The sequence below is a fragment of the Cupressus sempervirens genome, chromosome 10, assembly GCF_028749045.1.
Source record: "Cupressus sempervirens isolate cs-2001-9-10 chromosome 10, ASM2874904v1, whole genome shotgun sequence".
NCBI classification, from domain to species: domain Eukaryota; kingdom Viridiplantae; phylum Streptophyta; class Pinopsida; order Cupressales; family Cupressaceae; genus Cupressus; species Cupressus sempervirens.
In genome coordinates this window covers 287430434-287458141 of record NC_143127.1, presented here as the reverse complement: position 1 = coordinate 287458141, position 27708 = coordinate 287430434, and the positions used below count along the sequence as shown (strand labels likewise).

Genomic DNA, 27708 nt, shown 5'->3' with positions numbered 1-27708 from the left:
TGTCAAGACTTGAAAACTGGCACACTTGGTAGTATATTCGAAGTAGAATGCAAGGGAACAAACCATTCGGTCCCACCAATCACGGACTCAAAGATATGACATCCCGAACAGGGCTCCCGATCAATCTTCATCTCTAATTACCAGTGAAACTTTATAAATTGCATACGGAATCGTGTTTGAAAATTTACCAAACGGATTCGTCATAAACTCAAATTAGGAACATAGCAAGTCTCTGACCCCTAAAATGTGATGCAAAAGGAAATTTCTTGTTTGGGTCAATTGGTCAAAAGTTATAACTTGTCAAACAGGGCTACCCGGAATTATGAACAATATGCAAATTTATAACAAAGGTAATTGACCCACTTTGAGACATTCAAAACCTAGTCAAAATATGTCGAAACGACTTGAAACTTGGAACATAGGTTCTTTGTTATGCATACTAAACATCCTCAAAGTGGCAAGTCATAAAACATAACCAAGTGAAAGATATTCAAAGGCAAACTGGGCCTTTTTTCGCTGTTTGACCCTAAGGCAGAAAAGCAGAACTGAGGATTACTCAAAATGGGACTTCGCAGAATGGCTCGGAATGTCAGTTGATCATCATAGAACACTTAGCCAGGCTGAATGCAAGGTGTTAGAAACATAAAACACCACTTAGGCATTAATACAACAGCCGGTACATGTGCACGAAAAACATTCATAGGGGCTCAAGACTTGGAATGGACACTCAAAACGAGAATGCAATTTTGAGGACCAACAGACACCATGGTTGAGAAGTTAAAACATTCTATACAATCACATGAGAGTGACCCCACACAATGCGAAGCCTTATTCAAACAAGTGCAAGCAATTATCCACCATTGCTAGAATAAGATGACTACCCCATTACACCTCCTTGCATATGCCTTATCTCGTAGGTACTATAGTGAGGAGGTAGTTGGTATGCTGGGTAGAGTTGCACCATTTGCAAATGAGGAGGTTGTTGAGGGGTGCCACAAAGCTTTACAAGACTCTTTCCAATGGAAGAAATGCATGAAAAAGTGAGGAAAGAATTTGGGCTATTTGCTTTGGGGTTAAGGCATTCTCCATTTGAACTAAAGGACCAAAATAGAATGGGAGCTATCACATGGTGGTGCATATATGGTCAACCTTTCAAGCATCTTCAATTTCTTGCAATCAAGGTCCTATCATAAGTAAGTTTTTAATTTTGTTTTGTAAATTTGTTTTAAACTTTTATGTTTACACTTGCATTCTAGAATTTAGTGTTTCACACATTCTTTAAAATTAATTTACTTTTCATTTGTATGTTTCGTGACAACTATCTAGGTTGTTAATTCTTTTGCTGCTGAAAGGAATTGGAGTACATACTCTTTTATCCATTCAGTGAAGCGCAACCGGTTGGGCTCCAAGAAAGCTAAGTACTTGGTCTTTGTCCACACCAATTTGCGTCTTTTGTCATGTAAGAATGATCATTACAAGGAAGGGGCAACAAAGCTTTGGGATGTAGCCCCTGAGTATGCAGATTTGGATGCAACACTTCATGATCTTATTACAGTTGGAGACAGTGATGATGATAGTGTGGTACGTGGTGCATCTAGCATAACTGGAACCATGATTGGTTCAAATGATCTCTCAGCAGTTGGAGATGATGATGAGAATGTGGATTTTCTTGCAAATCCCTATGATTCAGAGTTAGACTCTGATGCAAGTTGATTGAATCTTCAATCATTGACATTAACTATGTTTTTATTTTGTTAGAATCTTGAACATGACCTATTTGAACTTATTGTCTAAGAGACTAAGACTAAACTCTAATGTTGGACAAGCACATATTGATATATCATATGGATTTTGATGAAGGGCTAAGTATCATAGATTCATAGTTATACTATCAAATGATTTGTTTTTGTATATTTCTTGCATTTCTTGCATCCGCATCCAAAAAACAAAATCACTGCATCCCATATCTGCTTCGGAATCCGCATCCGAATCGGTAACTTAGGAAAATAGAAGAGAGAAAGATGGAGGGAAAAGGGGAAATTCTCAACCACCTTGACTGATTCTCTAACAAACTTTTAACTAACTAGTTTGACTTATTCAAAGTTGCATGCCTAATGCGATTGCAACTTGATTACATGTTATAACTTTGTACGTGATACTATCACATGCAATTACATCCTATTTCTCCATCACATGTAATATGTGAATTACAAATTACAAATGTATGATGAAAATATTCTAAGTGCCTTACAAGACCCAAATTCTATTACATCAAGCTTTATAGGTCTTCATGTTGCTACAAGATTCTTGATATTTTACGATTGTTGTGCTTAGGTTTGGTGGAAGCATCTTGAATTGGAATATGAATATGCAACCTTGATTGTTCTGTTGAGTGTCCGTTGACCTTTTTTAGGTTGAAAGCATCCTATGCTTGCAATCATTCTTTCACCTCCTTGTAGGCTCCATCATGTGATCATGCTTGTTTCGTGTCCTCCTTTCTTCTTTGCATATATAAAATGAGCTCTTTAAATGGGGGAATAACTTAGAAATGAGGTGGTTTTGTGAGCATTGCATATGGAATATGGCTGGAAACTTTTGGGACAGCGAATGGGTAAATGTGTTTAAGCTCAAAATATGTGCTTAGATGATCGAAAAAAGCAAAAAAGGGTTTTTGGTAGTCAAAAGAACGTGCGAGCAGCAAGCTTTAAGTTATGCACATAAGGAAGAATGAGTAGAAAATTAGAAGCATGCATGCTTAAATAGATGCAATTCATGATATTTTATCCGGCAAGCATGTGGGAAATATTTTCAACCATAGGGCAGCGATATGGAGGTTCATGGATTGCATGATGGTGGGATTTATACTTGCATTCGCATGAGGGGAAATGAATACTTTGCATTTTCCTTAGAATGGGATTTCACTCCGATTATATATGCAAGTAAATGAAACCTTGCATATGCAACTTACAGAAGTAGATGGAAGAATAGGAGCAGCTTGACATATATACATGCAAATGTGAAAATGGAAATGAAGGGACTTGCATAAAAAATATATACAACAAAGGCAAGAGAAGAAGTCGTTTTAAATACTTGTGAAAAATCTGAAAATGTAATCAAAGAAATTTCTTGGATTTAGAAAGATTGCAAGATGAAGTGTTAAATAGATTTCAAATCTTGACTCAATCTTTGCAGGAGACGAGTCAAGATTTGTAGCTTGCCAAGTGTAGGAAATTAGAGCAAAAAATTGCATCATTTTAGCAACCGTTTTGACCAAGCAATGTGTAACATGCAAAGAATTTAGAAAAGGACATCTGAAGCACATCTAGTGATTTAAAAAACTTGAGCGTAAGCTAGGAAGGATGAGAAATGCTTTCAAACTTACCTTTATCCAAAGGTTTACTATTTCAATGGTGTAAATTTCTCAAAATTAGGATGTTTTTGAGCAAAAACATGCCCTAGATGGGTTGAGAAATGAAGAAAACACTCAACAAATTCACTTTGTGAGTAGCTCAATGTGTTCTTTGGGTATTTTAGGCAAAAACGACCTATAGATCATCAAAAACAACCAAGAAATGCTCAAGATATGAGCATTTGAAGGCTGCAAAATCCGCTTTCGATGAAAAATGCCCAAGAAAGTGAAGTTTTGAGAGCCAAAAATGTGTTTTTGGGCTAAAAATCACCACTTTGGGTGGTTGATAAAATAGTCTCATATCATGCAGTAAAAACACACTTTTTGGTTGCATTTACATGTTAAGTCAACAAAACACCAAGTAAAACAATTTTATTACTATGCTTAGTTTGAACAAAGCTTACATACCAAGTGTCGAGATGCTCCAAAGTCAATATGCTAGGTCTTTGACTCATTAGACTGGTTCTAAATGGCAGCAATTGCAAAAATCATTTAGTGCTCTGTATTTATCTTAGCAACATTTGCATACCACACCTTTTAAACTGCTGGCTAGGTTAGACTATTTCTCTTGAATGACTAGGCTCTTGATAATAACAATGCTTTCACTTTCTTTTGTCACCTTTAGAAGATTCATTTGATGAATTAGTTAATCTACTCCGTTTCCTTTAGGTTCTTGCTCTATGTACCGATCACAACTCTTTGTGGTGTTTGAATTTGTTTTTGATTATTGTAAAGTGTTGTTGACTACTCAAAATTAAGTTCTTACGTCTCTCCGTTTAGGTGCAGGGACCTGATAAAGGAATCAACTGCCGATGGCAAAATATGCATCACCAAAGCAACCAAATTGTGATCATTTGCTCTATTTCAATGACCTCCAATTGATCATTTGGATTCTTCAAAAATATAAGATAATTAGAAATAGATCCCCCATTTGCAACCTGTGAAAAACAAAATATTTGTAGAATACAAAGCTCTCCCAAGTTCTAATGCTCGATATTTAGTTATAAGATTCACTCAAAGAGTGAAACTTAGGACATCTGGAATTATTGGATTTACTACTGGCAACTTTAACACGCCTTTCCTCCTCCAACAGGTCTCATCAAGATCTTCATTATGTATTTCCTTCTTCAACATTGTATGATCAAGATCATGATACTCACAAATTGTGAGTGTTTCTTTACTCCATAGGATATATTTCTTTTAATTCAGCTCATTGGAGTCTTGCAAACACAGTGTTTGGATTAAATTTAAAAGACAAAATCAGAAGTTTTGTTAGAGCTGGAGCAAAACCACATTACAGGGATTCTATAACCCCACTAGGCCCAAAAGGGCAAGATAGTAAAAATCAACTCTTCAGAGTTTGAAAGACACTAAATTAACACTTTTTTGGTTAAAATAATGTAGTCTTTCTTTAATTGTCATATTAGATAGTTTAGTTAGTTTCTGATTTTGGCTTTTGTTCACGTTTGTTTTTTTTAAAAACATCTTAATGTAATTGCTCAGGCCCTATATAATGTAACTCCATTTTTGTTATTGAATAGACAATTACCATTACATGGTATTAGAGCGACTCAATGGGGTTGTTTAGAGTTTTTTGTTTGTCGAAATCCTAAATGCTTCTTAAGAAATTTTTAAAAGTTTTTTGGCATGATTTCATTTAAAACAAATTGGGTGGAAATAAATTCATGGAAGTTTTGACAACAAAAAATGGAGGGTTTTATGCTTTTTGTTTGTGCCTCGCTTGTGGTTTTCTTGAAGGAAGCCATTTTTCTTTAGTTCGATGGTTTTTATTTTATTCCCATGCTTGTGGGTTGTTGTGCAAAATTTGAGCACTATTCTTTTTATAGAATCCCATGCATTTTTTGCAGATTTCCATAGTCGACATGTGTGTTTCTTTTGAGCGTCATTCTTTCGGCTGTGACTATTCGTGCAAGTTCTGCGACATTTTTTCGTAGAAGGAAAAAAAGTGTTGAAAGAAGGGTTTTACATAGTGTAACACCAATATTGGGCTATGTCAAGACGTGGGGAAAATGGGCCTCATTTTCGGGATGGCGGGGGGATGGCTAGGGGACAGCCAGAAGGGGAGGACCATGCTGGGAGGGGTGTTGTATAGTATACATATAGAACTTGAAATGCTAGAAATGAAATGATGTTTCAATAGAACATACCAAACTAAAATACTTGAACATAGCAAAATTGCAATAGGAACTAGAAACATTGAACATTGAACATAGTAACATATTACATACCCAATAGTAACATTCAAAAATAAAAAATAAAACAGAAAATCAAGTACCCAAGTACCCATCCCAACGGTGGTATGGTTGTGAAATGGCAGAGGTGGGGGTACTTGCGTACTCAAGTACTCAGTGCGGGAACGTCTCGAGGACAAGTACTTCAAGGTTTGGGAGGGGGTTGCGAGTCTCCGTGTTACACTGGTTTTACACCTATATTTTGGGTTTGAGCCATGCCAGTTCTTTTGTTGACAACTCCTATAATTGCTCACGACGACTTTGATGGACATGTTTTTTGTATTTCCTTGTTGATGTGCCATTTTTCCTATTTAGCTAAGGGTTTTTTGCCACACTTCACATTGACCCTGAATTTTTTTTCTATCATTTTTTGTCAAAAATGTGGCTTGTTCATACATACAACTAGAGTTTCACATGATGTTTACCTCAAAAAATCTTGGGTTTATGCTCTTCTACAATGGATAGGATTTATCGTTGTGTTAAACTTGAGTAGACTAGAACCCAAGACCTCCCATATGAGAGGTTAACAATTTTCTGTTGTGTTGTAGGCTCTTGCGTACAATGGCTTAGGGTTTGGAGCAATGGGTTTTATAACATTTTCCCCAAAAAATGTCTTGTTTTTTCATGGGTTTTGTGCATTTTTCCCCCAATTATGGTGATTTTTTTTGTAAAGGTGTTTTGCTTGATTTTTTCAAAATTGGGATCATGGGTTTTATAATTTTTTCCAAATACAATTACTGTTGGGTTTTGATCGATTGTTCTCAAAAATCATGTTTGGTTTTTCAATGTTATCCTCAACAATCATTTCTTGGTTTCGCTTATTTTTTCCTAAAAATCATGGTTGTTTTGTTGTTTTTTGCTCAATTTTTTTTCACACAGAAAATGTGGGGTCTTTCTCTACAGGAGGATCTTCCATTTTTTCCCAGGAAAAAATGACTAATGTTTCAATGTCTGGTGTTGATCAAATTTTCACCTTAAAAACATTGTCTCATTTTTTGGGGGGTTTTACATTTTTTTCTGCAAGAAAATTTAACTGTTAGTTTTTTCATTTTTTCCTCAAAGAACTTATTGGCAGGGCTTTTTTTCTCCTAATCAAGCAGTTTTCTGTGGGAAATCTCAAGATCAAATCAAGGGTTTGGCGATTTATTGCACAAAAATTGAGGTTTCTTGCAGTTTTTTGGGTTGTAGTGCTCGTCTACAAAATTTTTTGGTGATTTTTGGAACAAAATTGTGGCTGTTTTTCTGAAGTAGTTCGGGTTTTGCAATTTTCTCCTTAAAATCATGGTTTCAGTTTGAGAAGTTTTCAGTATCTTTGGTCGCTAGGAGGGACATTTTTCTTTCCCAACATCAAGTTGGAAGGACTTTGGTTATCTTGTTCATTTCCGAAAGTTTTGCAGCATCAGGGAGGATCTCAGTAATATACTTATGTTGCAAAGCATTCTGAAGAGAAAGGAGCAGCCTTTTATGCATTCATGACCAGAAGGGGGCAGCCTTCTTTGCATTTGTGACCAAAAGACCTGCAGATTGTCTTCTGTAGTGTGGTTAAAAACTTAAAACAATGATCATTAAGGGAGGGTATGAAGATAACGTAATGTTTCTTTAACAATCATCTTAAGTTTCTAATTCTGGCCTGTGTTTACATTTGTTATGTTTAGAAACATTATAATGTAGTTGTCTATAATGTACTATTTTCATTATTAAATGTACAATTACCTTTATGTTTTTCATACAAATTAGTAAATTACCAAAGAAGAAAAAACTTGGGAGACTTGTGAGAGCTGGAATAAAATTGTTTCATAGGCTTATACCTCACTAATGACAATGTGGTGAGTTTCACTAGCAAATTCTTTCCGGTTTGAAAGATATAAATTTAGTAATATCTTTTTAGGCAATTTACAGAAACAACTAAATTTGGAGATTCAAGAATGCTGGAACAGAACAAGTCACCTACATATCATGTAGGTATCTGTGTGTGTGTATTATAGGAACTTTATATTAAAACTAAAACACACCTCTGTTGTTTTGACACAATGTGTTGAACACCGCTCCTCACAAGCTGCCTCAAAATGAGATCTTATGCCAGCCCCAAAAAGAATATTATAGGAGGAGATATGATTTTCTCAATGCTTTGGGAACCCATTCTTTGTAGTCAGAATTGTCTGAGCTCATACTTCTGCTCTCAGAATCTAATCCTTCTCTTTTATGCCTTTAGCTACCTCCGTTCCTTTTCTTCTGGCACACACTAATGCCCTCCTTCCAGAGAAGGAAACACTTTGGCCTTGTGAAACACTTTATACACTTCTTAAAGTCTTCAACAACATTCATCTCCTGGTCTTTTCTCAGTAGCACTTCGTCTTATTGTCACACTTATTCTGATGAAAGGATATGTAGCTAGTTTCCTGGCAGGTCCACACAATAGTATGCAACTCATTGGCATGTAACACTTCTCATACATCGGGATCTCACATTTAAACACCTTGCAAAGTTTGCTTTCACAGGCAGTCAAAGTTCTTTAATGGACATGCTTTGATTCCATAAAAGATTTGTTGAACATCCTATGAATATTACGGTTTGAGCTGCTTAATTGTAGAAGCCATGAACTGAACAATAAACTCCTATATAAATTTTTTTTTGTAGAATTTGAATGCTAATGCTGATATCGAGCCTAAGCTAAAAAAATTAACAACTTGTGTGTTAATGATAACACACAATCCAAATACCTGATATATTTGACATTAAAGCTAGTTTTTTCAATTAATTTCCCTTTGTGCATGTGGGATAATATTTAAGCTGCTTCCCTCCTCTCCCATTACTCCATTTTACTTTACATGCAGGTGGGTAACTATGCCATATAGACAACTTATGTTTGTAGCACAATATTACTTCCCCTCACCTTGTAAATAACATAAAAGTGTGGTAGACCCATAATAATCTGTCAACCTGGAAAAGCACAACTCATATAAAATTTAAATCTATTGTTGGAGTTGATTATCTTTAATCATTATAGCATCATCGTGTTCAGGTGATGGGGAATAATGTCAACTCTAGAAGTTCAAACTCTAGATATTTGGTTTCTTTTTTTGATAGGTTTAATATTTCTTATAGGTGACCTTTGGCTTAGGTGTAATGACCAAGGGATGTTTCTCAAACTTGCGTAGATTTGCACATGGCCTTCCTTGTTGGTGTATGCCATACGGAGTGATAGGGAGGTTGGATGAACCAATCACAGATTCATGCTACTTGTCTTCTTGAAAGACTTCTAGGGTGTCTTCACCACACCACTTGACACCTATAGGATCCTTATTGTCTATGAATCCCCTGGTCTCTCTTGCCAACCCAACTACCAAGAAAGATTCATCAATCAAGCCAAAACTTGATGCATTCTTGCTTTACTAGCCATAGCCCTTAAACCACCTTAAATTCTTGTAACCTCCATATTCTTGAATTAACCTTACAGAGGTGTGGAGGTGTCTTTAAAGACTTAAATACAACCAACTAGGGGTGTTAGGAATTCCACCTAGTTCAACTAATAAGTCAATTTCACCAAATTCTCATAAAACATGCCTAAAAGGCAACTAGCCCAATTAGGTCTCCTACTCCGAGAAACTGGGGATTTTCTCTCAATTCTTTCAAAGAAACCCTGTATCTTTTCTTGGGATTCTTGAATCATATGCCATCCCCTCAAGGATTTTTGGGGTCTTGGTGTCACCACCTTCCGTATAGTATCCTAACTCAAATTGAGCGAAATTAAGGGTTTTTGGGCTCTCACTGGCTCCTCTGCAAGTTGGAAAGTTTTAGGTTAGCAAATGGATTGGTGTGACCGCTCACTCTTCACCAAAGCTTGGCAAGACTCCTATCTTCAAATTCCTAAAGGAATTTTGGTTCTAGCTATGCACCTTTGCAAGTTATGCTGACTACAACTTAGCCTTCCCTAGCCGAGCTCACCACAGGCTCGCCTAGGGCAAGACATTAAAAATATCTCCTTTACATCTTAGAGCCCAAGCTTTTGCACCATATATGTACATGGAGTCTACTCACTATTCCCAAGGGGCCGTTCAGAATGGACGATGGGAGAGTGAGTTAAAACTCCATCTTTGCAAACTGCCTGGATAGAACCAGTGACAGTGCCAAAACAAAATTATTTACAAAAAGAAAGAAAATATGAACAAAACTCCTAACTCATGCCACATAGGATCAAGAAAACATCTAAACTACTCCATACATGAGTTACAGTGCCAACTTCAATCCTCTAACTATCCACTGTCATGAATTACACAAAAATTGCATGCAAAACCACTTCACATCTTCATTTCTCAAACTTCTCCCCGTACGATGGGTGTCCAACCCTGCACTTAGGTCACGGCGTGTCTTATGTAGGGTGGTTAGGTAGTTACTTACCCCTTAGGGCTCCTTGTCAATGAGTTGCAACATCTGGACAATGTTGTCTGAGCAACATTTCAAAGTTGTAACTTTTACATCTTTTACATCTTTTTGGCAATTTCTTGCAAAATTAACTAAATGAGTTCCAATGCTCATTCAACCTTACCAAAGACCTTAACCATGATTGAAACATGGTTCTAACCCATCCTAGATCCTACTGACCTCATGCTAACATCATTATTAGCTTTGTGCAAATCAGGAGAAAATGCCCTAGAGGCACACACACACAACAAAAACAAAACTTGAATTGATTAAGCAACCCTTAGGTGCTTCTGCACCATTCAGTTAGATGCATTTATTTACATTATTGAATATTGAACATTTTTGCAAATTAGTTGGGAACACATCCCATGGAGTTTTGAAATTTTGAACATGGGTCTCCATTATGACATACTTAGTGATTACCACATGAGCTCATCCCATTTGACAACAGTGGTTACATGTTTTCTCCAATGGACCCAAATGAATTTTAAAAATTTCAGCCAGATCTTTCCTTTAATTTCTTTGGGTTTCTAGTTTTGAAAGGCCGTGTTTGAGAATCTTCATTCCCTTGTTATGGACATTGAAAACAACATTGAATTTGATTTCTCTTGTTTTGCCATTTATTTTTTGCTGTGTTGTTTTAAATTTTATTGCACTTTATGTTGCTTCAAATTCCAGGTAGCTGTGTATGGTAAATCCTTCAACCATTCTGCGCGGGATGCGTGGGAATTATTCCAATCCACTGGAATTGAGTCTCTGATTGCATATGATTGTTCTGGAGCTGTGCTGCTAATGGGAACTATTCTTGGAGGACTTATTACTGGAACTTCTGTGGGCATATGGACCTGGTTTAAGGCAAGCGATCATATCATTATGGTTGGTTCTACAGCTATGCTGATGGGAATGATTCTAGTAAGTTTATATCATTAAGCTTTTATTTCTGCATTTTTTGGTTTGAGAGGAGGCTAAAAGGACCTTTATAACTTGAGTAGTAGGTCCTTAGCTTGTTCTATAATTAGGACATCTCGATTTTACTAGAAGAATATGTAAAAAGGCTGAGTCAATTGTTGTATTAAATTTAGTTAATCAAATTACAATCCTATGCAGGCACATGCATATTTTATTTCAAACTGTAGGAACTCAACCAATTACATAACTTTTGTAATACTGCTAAAAAACAACTAAGCATCATTCTGCTAATTTTTTTGGAGTTATTTTGGAATCTTTCAGCTGCTTTGGTTTTTATTTGTCAGTATGTACTAACATTTGTGTCAGTGTCATTGTGATTGATTGCTGTTTTCATTTTTAATTCTATTAGAGATCTGTGGAAATGTTTTTAGTCCAATTTGCAAGCATCTAATGGTCAAGGGAGTTTGATGAAATATTCAACACAACAAAAGCTTTGTCAATCCAAAAAGAGCATCACTGTGCAAGCTTTCAAGTTGTCACATTGGCGACCACTTAATCTCTAGGACTACCATCATTAAGAGGTGGTTGTTGTGGCCTTTGCCTCATGGCCATCAGTAATCATTGTGATAGTTTCCTCATTACAAACTGCTGAGTTTCATATGGTATACTGCATAAGTTTAGGATCCATTTCATGTTAATAGCTTCTATGCTCCTCTCTGTGTTGCACAATATTTACCATTTAGCACTCCACAGTAATGATTATGCATCAAGGAAGGTTCGTGAAGCATTCTACTTATTAAATGCTTGTTCAATTCCAGCACAAACTTTCGACTGAAAGTCCCTAGGAATTATTTGGTAACTTTCTCTTCCTTCATGTCCAACATCATTTGGAGATGTCTAAATTTGCTTTGTGTTCTTTTTACCTTGTGGTGATTATCATCTCGATATCTTTCTTGTAATATGTTGATATTGCATTGAGCTTTTCCCTATGGTGGGATTTTGTTCCTTAGTAAGACCTTTTCTCTTGTATGTGTGAACTAATGTAATGTCCCCAAATTGAAATTAAGCAATTTTGTACAGTTCTGTAGATTCTGAGACTTAAATCAGACTTCAAGATCAGAACCTGGTTAGGCTTAGAATGAACCTTGATACAATTCGTATGTTCAGGTCTATATAGGCGGATATATATGGCAACTGCAGATCCTGATTGTATTCACAAACTTGAGTGATGAAAATGCTGCTATGAACCGGTGGGAATACAAATGCTTGAAGATCAGACTGTATGTTTTCTGTGTGTCTCCAAACTACATTCATAACCCGCCTATATATTCTCCTAGAGAGTATGTCCCTTAAGGGACATAACCCTTGGCATATAACTAATAATTAATTATCCCTAAGCCGGCAACCATAATGCAAATGTTAGTTAGGTCTAACTAAGATTAGTCAAGGACAAACTAAAATATTTACCTCCAGATCGCCAGCACCTATAGAGCATATATAAATTATTACAAATGCCATTCATTGAGAATATATAAGGAGAAGAGCCAGGTACGATCTGCACCATTAAACCTGTGGATTATCTAGGTTAGATTCTTAACACTTCCTCTTAACTTGATAATGCTACAGAGAGATATCATATCTAGCAACATCAATACAGATGTTAAGCAAGAATTAATACTCAATATCTGTCTATCTCTTCTTAGTACGTAGTATCATAGAACACATGATACAAAGTCATATTACTAAACCTGTGATATGACAAATCACTGATACTAGTGATAAGACACATCATGTGACTCATAGAAACTGGTATTTCTAAATCACAACTAGATCCTGAATTTAAGATCTACCAGAATACAGGATAAACCCAAAGAATTTCTAGAATTCTTCCTTTATTCAATTTGTAACCCATGAACATAGCAATGTCAATGTCACAAGACGATCTAAAATTCACCTGGATCTTATAGTAAAATCTACTGTTAGGACATTATCTAAGAGATCGTCACCTCTCATAATGCCCTTTGCACAAGTATTCATTATTTTAGAGATCGTCACCTCTTAAATAATGATTACATATGGTGGAGCCCATAACAGTCAATAGCCTAACAAAATAAAATTTAATATTTTATTAATAATCAAAGAGTACAAATGAATTACAACTCAACCATACCAAGTCTCTTTCTGAAATGTTCTATCTTTACTCTAGATAGAGGTTTGGTGAGTATATCTGCTGTCTGATCTGCAGTACAAATGTATATCTGGTGGGTATATCTCTTACATAATGGTAAGGAATTTCAATATGCTTGGATCTGTTATGGAAAATTGGATTCACTGAGAGCTTGATGGAACTCTAATTATCACAATGAATGATCGTAGGATTCATGGCTTGCCCAAATAATCCCACAAGTAACTTCCTCAGCCATACTACTTCTCGAGAGGCCATTGCTGCTGCAATGTATTCAGCTTCTATGGAGCTCTGAGCTACTGAAGACTGCTTTCGGCATATCCATGAAATCATAGCTGATCTTAAACTGAAACAGCATCCTGAAGTGCTTTTCCCGTCTATAACACTTCCACCCCAATTTGAATCAATGAATCCATGCAAGTCTAAAACAACTTTATCATATTTGAGTCCATAATTAAGAGTACCTTGTAGGTATCTCATAATGTGTTTAACAACAACTAGGTGAATCTCCTTAGGTTCACACATAAATTGACTTAAGGCATGAACAACATAGTAAATATTAGGTTTTGTATTTACTAGGTACATCAGGGACCCAATCATCTGCTTGTAAAGAGTAGAATCTATTGGAGGTGATTCTACAGTTGCTTCTTTAAGTTTATGCAAATTGATCTCTATTGGAGAAGACATAGACTTGCAATTCCACATTCCAAATTTCTTCAAAATATCTGAAGTGTACTTTCCTTGATTCAGTATGATACTATCAGCATTCTGTCGTACTTCCAATCCTAGGAAGTAATGAAGAAGACCCAAGTCTTTCATCTCGAATTCTCTGGTTAAATCTTTCTTGCACTGATCTATAAGATGATCATCACCTTTGATTAATAAATCATCAACATATAATATCAATATTACCATACCATCTTTATCTCTTTTATAATATAAGTTTGGATCGACTTCATTCTTAGAGAATCCTAAACTGGTGAGATATTTATCAATCCTTTCATACCAGACCTTGGGAGCCTATTTAAGCCCATAAAGAGCTTTCTTGAGTCTGCATATAGAGGCGTTAGGATCATGGGTTTTGAATCCTTCTGGTTGCTCCAGATAGACTTCTTCTGAAATCTTTCCATTGAGAAATGCTGTCTTTACATCCATTTGATGTACCTTCCATCCCTAGATGTGGCAATTGCTAAGATAGCTGGAACGGTAGTATATCTGGATATAGGAGCAAAGGTTTCTTCATAATCAATCTCTTCTTTATGAGAAAAACCTCTGGCTACACATCTGGCTTTATATTTCTCAATACTTCCATTAGCTGCATGCTTTATCTTGAATATCCATTTGGAAGAAACAACAGACTTTCCTTTTGGTCTTGGAACTGTTTCCCAAACATCATTTTTCATAATTGATTGATATTCTTTTGTGATTGCTTCTTTCCAGGCTGGATGTTTAATAGCATCATAAGGATTGGTTGGTTCTGTTTTGGATAAATCAATCATATTTTTTGTATAACCAGAGAATCTTTTAGGTCTTTTACTTTCTCTCACTGATCCTGAAGGTGCAGCAAAATCTTGAGCTGCCTCAACTATTTTTATGGCCCAAAGTGGTCTTTTGTTTGAATTTTCCTCAATTTTCATATTTTCATTTTTGACCTCTTCTAGGTTCCCCCTCTGGGATTCAGATTCACTAATTCTTTTAGAATTTGATAAAGGAGAAGGTTCATTGGAACTTAAGGCTCTTTTGAATGCAAGATCTTCTTCAAAGGTTACATCTTTGCTAAGTTCAATAGTTTTCTATTCAGGTATGAAAATTCTATATGCTTTAGAAGTTTCACTATACCCTACAAGGATACCTTTCTTCCCAGATGGTTCTAATTTGATTCTCTTTTCTTTTGGAACATGAATGTATACAGGACATCCAAAGATTCTGAGATGACTTATATTAGGTTTTATTTTAGTAAATACTTCTTCAAGGGTCTTATCTTTAAGATAGGAGTGAGGGCTTCTGTTTTGAATGTATACAACAGTACAAGAGGCTTCTGCCCAAAGATAGTAGTCTAGATTTTGGTCAAAAATCATAGCCCTAACAGCTTCTATAATTGTCCTATTTTTCCTTTCAGCTACCCCGTGTTGTTCAGGGTTATAAGGAACAGTATACTAACTTTTGATCCCTAATTCTTTACAAATTTTTTAAAAAAAGTCTGAGGTATATTCTCCTCCATTATTTGTTCTAAGGGTTTTAATTTTATGTCCTGAAAATTTTTCAGTTAATGGTTTGAATTCTTTAAATCTTTGTAAGATTTCTTCTGATTCTTTGCATTTAAAAAAATAAATCCATGTTTTCTTAGAGAAGTCATCTATGAACAAGACATAATACCAGAATCCGCCAAGGGAGGGAACGGACATGGGTCCACATAAATTTGACTGAATTAATTCTAGTACATTATTTGTTTTTCTAGTACTATCATGAAAAGGACTTCTAGTACTTTTACCCAAGGCACACCCTTTGCAAATACTAGGGTGATCTTTGATTAATTTTGGTAATCCGGTAACCATCTTTTCCATAGTAGATAGGGTTTTAAAGTTTAGGTGCCCTAATCTTCTGTGCCATATTCCGTTTGAATCTTTAGCTTCGTGAACTAGGGCTTGAATGGATCAACTGGATTTTGTATTCAATTCATACAAATATCCCTTTATTTGACCATTTAATTTATCTTTCTTGATGGAAGAGTTGTTAGCCAAAGTTAATACTTTGCCATCTACGAACGCTACATTGTGTCCATCATCTTCAAGTGCTGTTATAGAGATTAGGTTTCTTTTGATCCCTGGTACATAGATTACACCTTTAAGAAGAAGAGTATTTCTTGTTTTTAGTTTCAAAGTGCAGTTTCCAATTCCTTCAACTGAGTGTCTAAAGTTATCACCAATAGTAACTTCACCGTTAACTTTCTCTGATAAAGAATCTAGAGTTTCTTTGTATCCAGTTATATGCTTGGAAGATCCACTATCTATTACCCATGCCTTATTTGAGATTTCATTTGATAAAGAGGAATACAAAACACGATTCTCCAGATCATAAGTTTCTTCTTCTCTAACGACATTTTTACAATTTACCTATTATTTGGAGTTTTTTGGACAATTAGATCTATAGTGTTCAAATTTTTTACATTTGAAACACTTTATTTTAGATAGATCTTTCTTGGGCTTTCCATTCTTCTGATTTCCCCCTTTCTTCTTGAAGTGCTTTTTCTTGCCTTTATAGGAGTTTGCATTAAGAACATTAAGTTCTTCATCGTCTACTTTTTCTTTTCCTCCTTTCTTTAGCATTCTTGACTCTTCTTGAAGACAATCATTCTTGAGCCTGTTAAAGTCCGGAAGTTGATCTCTAGCACTTATTCCTTGTGCAAAAGTTTCCCATGATTCTGGCAAACCATCTATGGCCATGAGCGTTAGTTCGGTGTCATTAATGATGGTTCCTATGCTTGACAATTCATCTCTAATACCAGCAACTCTTAGGAAATAAGAGTTTATTGATTCTCGTTTCTTTATTTGGATGTGATTTAGTTGTCTTTAAAATGCAAGGACTCTAGTTGCATTGTTTATTTCAAATGCATTCCGTAATGCGTTCATCGTATCGTAGGCAGTTTGGTGTTTCGTAAGCATAGGTATGATATCATTCCAAGATGATTTGAATGGCTTTTCTATTTCCATTGGTCCATATGGATTTGTGAGGTTCAAATGGTGGCTGTTTGGATGCTCCATCAACAAACTGTTTAACATTGTTTTCTTCTAGAATCATCAGGATTTTGAATTTCCATGCTTCAAAGTGTCCCTTTCCATCAAATCTGTCCTCAGGCCTGATTGTATATGCCATTGGAAATGGAAGACAACTACTGAATATAAATAGGTCTGATAATTGAAAATCTGCAGAGCCCTAGATCTGATAACAGGGCTCTGATACCATGTATAGTTCTGCAGATTCTAAGACGTAAATCAGACTTCAAGATCAGAACCTGGTTAGGCTTAGAATGAACCTTGATATAATTAGTATGTTCAGGTCTATATAGGCGGATATATAGGACAACTGCAGATCCTGATTGTATTCACAAACTTGAGTGATGAAAATGCTGCTATGAACCCGTGGGAATACGAATGCTTGAAGATCAGACTGTATGTTTTCTGTGTGTCTCCAAACTACATTCATAACCCGCCTATATTTTCTCCTAGAGGGTATGTCCCTTAAGGGACATAACCCTTGGCATATAACTAATAATTAATTATCCCTAAGCCGGCAACCATAATGCAAATGTTAGTTAGGTTTAACTAAGATTAGTCAATGACAAACTAAAATATTTACCTCCAGATTGCCGGCACCTATCGAGCATATATAAATTATTACGAATGCCATTCATTGAGAATATATAAGGAGAAGAGCCAGGTACGATCTGCACCATTAGACCTGTGGATTATCTAGGTTAGATTCTTAACAAATTTATGCCCAAAATTAACCATTCTACCAATTCAATCTACTCTTTAACAATAACCTACTAAACTAAACTCATTTAACCATCGATAAACTAACTATGCTATAACCAATCATAGCTTAGTTCGGTAGGAAACTCAGAAAGGGCACTTAAAAACTGCCAACCCAACTAAGCCTGAGACTGCACAATCATTCAATCATGGCAACTTGCTTCTTATCCTAACAAGTGGCAAGAATGCCTAACTATGACCAGTTCCATTCCTTGGGGTAATCTACTGGCCACTTGGCCCACAAGGGGCAGGACCATCTAACTCTTATCAGTTCCATCCCTTGCATTGGTCTACTTAGTTCGGGAGAGTCAGTAAACTGCATCTCCCTAACGTTTTCTTCGAACTTACATGTGATTAATTATAGGTTAATTATATATTTGATCTGTTTACTTAAACAAATATATTTCAAGGAATAAACATTTTGAAAAACAAGGCCTATGAATGCATATAGAGGATGATTGATGCTAATTGGATTGATTCTTCCCTGCCTTAACTCATGATGGTCTTTTACTTAAATCTTCACGTCTCTTGAAGAGACAACTTTGGGTGTTCTCCTCAAGTGATGGACACCTTTCATAAATTGTTGTCCTGTAATATTAATCTTTATTTATAACCTTTAGTCAATTTACTACTGCAATTGTAAGTTAGTCCTTTATTACTTTTCATTAATCACTGCTGTATATGATAATCACTGCCTTCTCCATTGGCTATGCATATCACTTCCTAGAAAATTGCGAAGTCTTGTAACTAAGGCAGTTTTCTGAGTCATTGATTGGTTGTATCAGAAATGTTATGAATTCAATAGATTGCTGATCACTGCTGCAAACTGAATTGAAGGGCTTGACTGCTTCAGTTAATTGTTTGATCCTTCAGCCAGGGTTAATCCCCTCTTCTAAATGTAAGTCTGATCTGTTATGATCTGTAATCACGTCCCACTAATGATCTCCACAAACAAGTTGCACTCCTTATACCTACCAATTAGAGGGAGTCCCACATCTTTACTTTGCAAGTACTTAATGTCAATGTTTTGCCCAGAAATAAAGATAAACAATAACAACATCAGGACAGAAGCAATAATGAGCACCAAGACAACAATTTATTCTGGGAAAACCCTCCAACTTGAGGGGAAAAACTCGGCCACGCAATAAAATCACTTTTTTATCGAATAATCACAAGTGTCAAATACAATATGTCCAAACACAAGGCTCAAACTACAGTAATATTCAGAAGTGCAAGATGTCAATATGTGTTCATATGAACTTGTCTTGAAGAATATATAAAATTGCTTTGACCCTTCATCATCTTGCCGTTACAAAGTGAAGACCCCTTCATTGTCATGACCTTTAATTGTCTTGACTATTCAATATCTATGCATGATCTCTTCATTAGCCCATGCTGAAGACTCTTCATGACCTCAAAAGATTTAGCTCTTCATATGGAAGAGTTCATAAATAAAGACTCTTTGCAGCCTCATCATATTAAAGGATTAGATAATGCTGTAGAAAATATCTCAAAGATAATACTGATGTTGTCACATGTACACAAATATCTCCTGCAACAACCAAACTTTAACACTCCCTCTTAGAAAAGGAAATATCATTTGTAGATTTCATGTCATCATGACAAACCCATGTGTGTCAATAACAAAACTTTATCACGTGATATCATCATCTCAACATGACGTTCACTGTGGCTACTCCCAGAGGGTGTATTACACATGAGTTAAGTCACAGAGTCGTACACATGACTTCCCCATGGCAATTGCTAGAAGGCGGATCCACCATGGCCACTCCCAAAGGGTGGAACAAGGGTTTTCACTGTAAACTTCTTTCACATAGAAGAATGCATTAAGAAGGGATTGCGCCTCAAACTTCTCCCTCGTAGAGAACTCATTAACAATGGATTGCACCTCAAACTTCTCCGTCATAGAGAAAAACTCATTAACAAGAGATTGCACCTCGAACTTCTCCCTCAAAGAGAAGAATTCATTAACAAGGGATTGCACCTTGAACCTCTCCCTCAAAGAGAAGAACTCATTAAAGAACATAAAAGATCATCTGAATGTTGAGACTCCCTCTCAGTCAAGACTCGCTCTCAACAGGGACAATATATGACTTTGATATTATGATAAATTAATTGAATCCAATATTTGACCAAACAAGGAGCTTTCGCAGTCCAATTGCTACACAAGTGTGTTGATCCTCCGCAGAGGACTTGACACTCTCTGTCTGCCACACAAGCTCTCTCTGAATCTTATTAAGCCTTTAAAAAATCCTCCCTTTGCATCTCATCAAGCTTTCCCTTGATTTTCTTATGCAATCTCTCATCATCATGTTATTTCACGATCTGTCCTAGAAGCATTTTAGAGAGATTAGTAATAGACTCAACCTATGTCTTGAAGAGATTATACAGACTAATGTTAGAAGCATACATGATTCACTCTTTCCTATGTTTTTGCATGAATTAACTACATACAATTCATAATCAATATTCAAAGGTATAATAATAATTTTTTTATCTCTTTACTGTTGATCAATATAGCAAAACCCTTTCAGATTTTGATGTCATATCCCTTATAGTTAAGTGGACCTGAATACTACAACAAAAGATGTCCATATCTTATCGAAGAATATCATAGAGAATCACATAACCACAGACACCCAACAAGTCATACAATCACAGATGCTTGCAACTGAAAAGCCACACGTCATCGTTATCCTTGACCAGCACATACAGTAGTGATGTTACTCAATGATAGATCACATGCATATCCAATAGCATCATATTACTCTCTAGCACTACCCGTGATACTCAAAAAAGGCTCTCATCAAGAAAATAATGATTATATTGTAGACTGATCAGACCAAACTGCAGCAACTAGGCTCGTCAGTATACTGTGTTAATAGAATTCGCAAACATAAATTCCTTAGTTGCCGATTCATGACACGAATCCAATTCGGGCACGTGAATCGGATCCGTGGATTCGGGATTTTTTTTTTTCCCAATTATGATTCGTGGAGGATTCGTGCATATATATATATATATCTTAGTTGCCAATTCGTGACACGAATCCGATTCGGGCACGTGAATCGGATCCGTGGATTCGGGATTTTTTTTTTTTCCCAATTATGATTCGTGGAGGATTCGTGCATATATATATATATATATGCATTATATATACTAAAAAATAAGAGAAATATACATAATTCTAAAACTAAATCATTTCATAGTATGAATCTAGTATACTTGATCAATGACATTGATAATTAATCTATTTTCACGATTATAAAGAAAATCAACACATTCACATTGAATTACTGAAAGTGAAAGCTTGTAACATTCAAAATATAGATCATGATTTACTCATAAAAGAGTCAAGAGTCAACACTAAAGTTTTTAATTTAATCATCAAATGGATTTTCAAGAAAATCCGCATCAGAGGGGTACTGGTGAGCTGCAAGTGCTGCATCTGTATTAGTAGAGGAACCCAAACCACTAGTAGTAGAGGGGATTGTTAACTCATAATCCTCCTCCTCATCATCCACATCAATCAAAGTGGATCTAGCAAGATCTCGGATGGTCATATCTAAATCAGGAGTCTCGGGTGCTACATCCCAAAGCTTTTCGGGCCCCTTCTTGTACTTAGGATCCTTCCGTGACAACAAGCGCAAATTGTTGTGAATGAACACAAGGTCTTCTGATTTTTTTGGAGCCAACCGGTTGCATTTGATTGAGTGGATAAAGGAGTAAGTACTCCAATTCCGCTCAGCGGCAGAAGAGCTGGCAACCTAAAGAGAAATTAAAAATTATCAATACAACAATCAAGATAAATAAATTAAATAATAAATTCAAGGAATTGAGAATGTTAACCTTAAGCTTAATTTTACAAACTTACTTGGGATAGGACCTTTATGGCAAGAGGTTGGAGGTACGTGAAGGCTTGCCCATGAAGGTACCACCATTTGATGGCACCCATCCTGCTTTGGTCTGCTATGGCAATAGGGTCGAAATCCTCACTTGAGTTGAAAGCAGCAAATTCACTCCTCACAATTGCCCCAATCTCTGGATCTTGGAATATCTTAGCTAGTGCCCTCTTATACCCATCTGCAACCTCTGCATCTCTAAATGGTGGCACTCTACCTGGAAGGTGAAGTACATCTGCACTATAGTACCTGGGGATAACAAAAGACAATTGAACACTATCAAATATCAATAGCACAAAACATTGGATAAAATAAGCACAAACATTTGATAAGAACTACAGTACCTCGGGGATAGAGCATATGCAAGGAGGTGCAAAGGTGTGGTCATCTTGTTCCATCAATGATGAACAATTTTTTCCACCTTCTTGTAAAGGGTGTCCTCAGGATCATTCTCCCTCCTTTGTATGACCTAAGATATGAAATATGAATAATAATTATAATTAGTGAATATGTCAATTTAAACTTTAGAATCTAGATATCTCTCAAATAAAAAATTGTTGTAAAAGAGCTTAAAACTTACCATTTTAATTTTTTCCAGCATACTATCCATGGAATCATAAATATCCCCAAGGCATGGCTCATCACTATCTGCGAAGCGAAGCATTGCCATTATTGGATCGGTGATTTCCAACACATAACTCACAAGACCCCACCAATCCTCATCTAGTATCATTCTTCTCACATTTAAAGCCCTTGTTGTATTGGAATTCTTCCAAATGCCCCATTGGGGGCTAATGACCATATGCTTCAATGCTTCTTTTACCTTCACAAGTCGTCTCAAGACGATTGTGTGAGAGGCAAAGCGGGTTTCAGCAACCTAAGAACATGTTAAACTCAAGTTAGTAAAACATTTAAAAATTAAAACATGTTAATGTAAACAACAACAAAAATTAATAATTGTGGAATCCAATAATATTCAATTATATATTAAATATAAAAATTTACCTTCAATAACTCCAAGTCCGAGAAACTCCTAAAAATTGCTTGTGACATGTGGTGATTTGTCACAAACATTTGAATCTCTTCAGCTTCCTCATATATCCTTTTCACCCAATCTATTTCGGTGCCAATTGCTTTCATCACTAAATTGAGAGAGTGGACGGTGCATGGTGTCCAAAAGATATGATCATATCTAGACTCTACAATTATCCCTGCAGCCCTGCAAACTTTTGCATTGTCCGTGACCACTTGAACAACATTATCAGGACCCACTGACTCTATGGCATCAATGAGAATGCGTGAAATAAATTCTGCATCTTTCACTTGCCCTTCACAATCAACTGCCTTCAAGAACATTGCCCCCTTAGGGCATACAGCAATAACATTGATCAATGGACGGTTTCTACAATCTTTCCAACCATCCGAAATAATAGACACACCCGATTGAACCCAAAAATCTCTTATTGGTTAAAGTTGAGCCTCTACATTTTTCCTCTCATCATGTAATATGGTAGTGCGCAACTTCTCATAACCAGGCGGTTTGTAACCATGGGGTGCATCATTTATTGCTTCCACCATCTCCCTAAAATAAGGTGATCTAGCAAAATTAAATGAAACACCATTTGCAATTAAACAACGTCCAATTTTGTGATCAGCAATGTCTCTCTTTTCAATTTGGAATGCCCTATCTAGTGGGCTTCTCTTGCGGGTGAGTGGAGATGGGTCTTCATCTTCATCATTTGTAGTTGGCATAGGCAAAAAAGGATGTGTTCTTGTGTTTGTTTGATCAAATGATGGTGTTGGTATATTTGTTTTTTGGGAAGCACCACGTTTTGCTTTTGCAACTGCTCTATCAGCATCATCTTGCTCTTTTGCTAATGCTGCTATTTGTGCAGTTGGTAATCCCTTCTTATCACTACCTTGACACATGTGAATTCCTTCACCCGCAGGGCCCAAAAAATGTAGTTTCACTCGGGAATAGGAGCTTCTATGTTGTATGTTGCAAAAATTACATTTCCATATGTATGCCCCACCCCCAGGACATTGTGCAACTCTTGTTGTGTGTCTCCATAAAGGAGATCCCTTATCAATTTTGAAGCTTGGTGATGCAGCCCCACCCCCACCCACTGAGCCTTGACTACTCATTGTTCTATTCTTGCAATCTAGAAAAAGTGAAAGAAAACCATGCTTCACACTTGCACAAAAACTTGAAAATTTGGAAAACTAAAAATAAATCAATAATCTATGAAAGAATTCAAAAATATGGTTGAAATGCATACCTTAAACACTTCTTGCAAGGTATTTGAAGCTCCACAACCGATCTCCTTCGAATCCAAGCACTTCACTTCAAACTAGCAAGTATGAGAGAGCAAAATAGAGAGCAAATGAACTTGCATTGTGATTTAGAGGGTCGTTTTTAGGGTTTAGGGCCTTTAGGGCAAAAAAAAAACATTAAAAAATGATAATGGGCCCACGTTTTTGCATACTCCTCCTGTCATTGCCGCGGATTCACGCGGATCCGCGCGTGGATCCTCGAGGATCCGGGCAGGATTCGTAATCCTGCCTATGGATCCGTAAGGATCCGCGGGCCGTGGATCCTTACGGATCTACAGGCAGGATTACGAATCCTGCCCGGATCCATACGTGGATCCGGGTCCGAATCGGACCCGAGCCCGGATCCGGCCTTTTCCAGGCGAATCCGGTAACTAAGATAAATTCTAGTGATTATGGTAGCAACAGATTTTTTGACAAAAATCCCCCATCAATACATAGGACAGGGAACCACATGCTATAGCAAGCACATTAGAAAGATCACAATACGTATGCTGGTGAAACCACACAGATAAGCAAAAAGAAAGATCCTATAAAAGGAAATACACAGGTATCCACACAACAATAGATGCATCTCAAACTAATTAGCAAAACTAAGAACCACTCTCTTGAGTAATAACTACTATTGTCACTTTGATCTTGATGTTGCTTAAAACCGCTCTGATACCATGTTAATGTTTTGTCCAAAAATAAAGATAAACAACAATAACATCATAACAGAAGCAATAATGAACACTAAGACACAACAATTTATCCTAGGAAAACCCTCCAACTTGAGGGGAAAAACCCAGCCACACAATAAAATCACTTTTTTTTTTTGAATAATCAGAAGTCTGAAATACAATGTGCCCAAACACAAGGCTCAAACTGCAGTAAAATTCAGAAGCACAAGATGAACTCCTCTTGATGAATATATAAAACTGCGTTGACCCTTCATTATCTTGCTACAAAGTGAAGATCCCATACTTGTCTTGACCTTTCATTTCCTTGACTCTTCAATGTCTATGTATGGTCTCTTCATTAGTCAACACTGATAACTCTTCATGATCTCAAAAGACGTAGCTCTTCATGTGGAAGATCATTCATAAATAAAGATTCTTCACAGCCTCCTTAAAGGATTAGATAATGCAGCAGCATCTCAAAGAATTTACTGATGCAATCACAGGTACACAGATATCTCCTGCAGCTACCAAACTTGAACAGTATATGGGATAGCCTCATGTCCTGCTCTTTACATGAAATGCTTGGACATCAGAACTAAGAATCTTATCTTCTTTTAAGATAAGTATCCATTCATATTTGCACTTGACACTTTTATATTGAAAATGACGAATGCTTACCCACCGACAACAAGGGGCTGCACATTGTGAACCGTGTTAGGCTAGAATTGATGTGTTTAACATTGGTTAATAACACTTGAATATGTAAACTGCCTAATTCAGATAAGCAAGTACAAAGATAACATATGTATAAGGTTGATCCATTCTCCACAAAGAATAGATGTGCAATATTGCTTGGCTTGGATGTTTTAAACTGAGTTGAGCTCAAAGTTCTTTTTGTATCTCTTTTACATTTTCGCATAATATAACATACTCTGACGCAGAAGTTGTCAAAGACTTTAAAAAAATTCATTGATTGAAGAATAAATGTATTTATTCTGCATTTGAATTAAAAGGTAAAGTTTACATTCCATATTGCAGTAGAAGAGGGATGTACTTATTTTAGAAAAAGTTTACATTACATATTGCAGTAGAAGAGGGCATGTACTTTTTTTTAGAAAAAGTTATCTGAATATTTGAAGTAGCATGGTAAAAAAATTGTATGCAATTCAAATTTGCTTCGTGGACATTTCATTTTCTTTTTGTTTATTGTTGATTTCAGTTATCATCTCTTCACTAGCAAAGTGCTGTTATTCTGGTGACTGCAACTTACTCTTTTTATCATCTAGGTTGGTTTGACTCTTGTTGTGGTAGAAAGTGCGGTGACATCCATTTATATATGTTATGCTGAAGATCCTTCATTAATCAATAGATGGGATGAGGAATTTTACATTCAGATATCTGAGGCATTACATCAAAGGCTACAGCATAGAAGCTCACGGAACATTGATGTTTTGCCCATGGTGGAAATTCATCGACAAATATCTTTACCTGTTCCTGTATAGTGTGAATGGAAGTGAAGCTTGCAACTTTTGATTCATAGTAGAATTATTGTTAATTAGGGCAATAATTTTGTTATTGCAGACAGTCTTCATCTTTCCTATTGTTTCTTTATTTTGGCACATGGTGTTGCTTCCTGTCAATTAAATTTTGGTTGCTTCAGTTTGTGCGTCTCAATTCCTTTTTGTAATAAGAGTATTTGGGGCAAGAAGCAGTCTGACTATGATCTCAAGAAATTGTGGCATCTATGGTTGATGCAAATGCCTACCAAATGAAAGGCGAAATACTTTATCAAGGTAGTATGGTAATAATTTGTTGCAACTTGTGAACTCCATCTGCTCTCGGGCTGTAATTTAATGCCATTTGATGAACATTTTTTTGTGAGTTGTTGAATGTTAACAATCATTGATCGTATAAATTATTCATAGAACTGGGCGGACAACCAATGCCCAATTAGTCATTTTGAAATATCATTGTTATATGATAATTTTTTGAAGGTAACATTGCATCTATCTTTGTCATTTATAATGGGAATGTGTTGGCACATACCAAAATCACTTTTCAAAATCTCATTTGAGTTTGACGAGGACTTCAATTTGTTTAAAGCTATTGTTCGCCCCTTAATATAAGATCCAAACAATTTGTTTAGTAGTAATATATCTATTAAGTACTTTGATGAGGTAGCAATGCTTTTTAAAAATTGCTTGTATAGGCAAATATTGTCTACTAAATGAAACAAAATGGAAGATTTTTTAATGACCCACGAGCGACACGGTAAGTCTAAGGGACCAACATAAGAGCCCTTATTCAGTCTCCTGCGATTTCTCCAGGCTAAAGGGAAGAGCTGGTAAACAATTTTTTTACCGTAACAATTTGAAATTTTGAATTTTTTTTTTAACAAAATTCTTATAATGCGATTTATTATATTATTATGAATTACCTACGTGTCATATGTACAAATCTGAGTTTATTTTGCCAATCTATAATTTAAGCACTTTAATAATCACAAATAAAAGTGTATTTTTTTTAATAAATTAAAAAGTTATTGTAACAAAATTATTATTAAATACTACACTAGCATTTGCACCTCAACAAGGTGCAATGGTTAGGCCAATAGGAGGAGAAACTTATGAATAATTTTCAAAATTATCACTTATGACGCCATTCTCCCTAAATCTAGCACTAGCACATTCATTATTGTTGTGACCTTTCAAGTGCTAACTATAATACATAAACTAAGATGACTAGCATTTAAATTGTGCATGCAATTAACATCATATATGATCTTTGTAGCATGTCAAAGAGTTTTGATTTCCTATGTTTTGTAGGCATTGACATGGACAAGCTTCCTCCACATACATTTTTAATTGGTTAATCCAATCTTTGTACAAAGGAAATACGTGTACCTAAGTTGGGAGCAACAACACTTACATACGGTCCAAATTCAACAATATGTTTTTATCAGTTCATATTCTCTTGTGTAGTCACAATGTGTGCTAAAATAGAAGCTTTAGAATAGGGTATGACCTTTTATCAAAGCATTTTAGGATAGAGGAAGTTTGGTAGATGTTGTAGTTGCCAATGCT

At 36.0% G+C, this 27708-nt stretch overlaps 2 protein-coding genes across 6 annotated transcripts in view; one reads left to right on the top strand and one right to left on the bottom strand.

The window, feature by feature from the left end:
- LOC149533775 (Plasma-membrane choline transporter family protein) overlaps positions 1-26506 on the top strand; it is an 87023-nt gene extending 60517 nt beyond the window's left edge. For 3 of the 5 annotated variants that reach the window (XM_089803636.1, XM_089803638.1, XM_089803637.1), the window contains exons 7-8: positions 10762-10995; positions 25912-26506. In XM_089803636.1, coding sequence (XP_089659762.1) covers positions 10762-10995; positions 25912-26127 — 450 coding nt within the window. In that variant the 3' untranslated portion in view covers positions 26128-26506. Of the gene's footprint in view, positions 1-10761; positions 10996-25844 lie in introns of all 5 variants that reach the window. The other 2 variants (XM_089803640.1, XM_089803639.1) reach the window with 1 other exon arrangement.
- LOC149533776 (uncharacterized) lies at positions 21070-22090 on the bottom strand. Its single transcript, XM_089805413.1, has 3 exons — positions 21977-22090; positions 21605-21881; positions 21070-21497 (listed from the first exon to the last, which is right to left on the bottom strand). The coding sequence occupies exons 1-3, from the start codon at positions 22018-22020 to the stop codon at positions 21111-21113; spliced, it is 708 nt and encodes a 235-aa protein (XP_089661539.1). The 5' UTR covers positions 22021-22090; the 3' UTR covers positions 21070-21110.
- Positions 26507-27708: the final 1202 nt, after the last annotated feature.

Coding starts and splice junctions, on each gene's coding strand:
- LOC149533776 (XM_089805413.1), bottom strand. CDS start 22,020: ATGACCACACCTTTGCACCTCCTTGCATATGCTCTATCCCCGAG. Junction 21,882..21,976: donor GCATATGCTCTATCCCCGAG/GTACTGTAGTTC, acceptor TGTTATCCCCAG/GTACTATAGTGCAGATGTAC. Junction 21,498..21,604: donor CCATAAAGGTCCTATCCCAA/GTAAGTTTGTAA, acceptor ATTTCTCTTTAG/GTTGCCAGCTCTTCTGCCGC.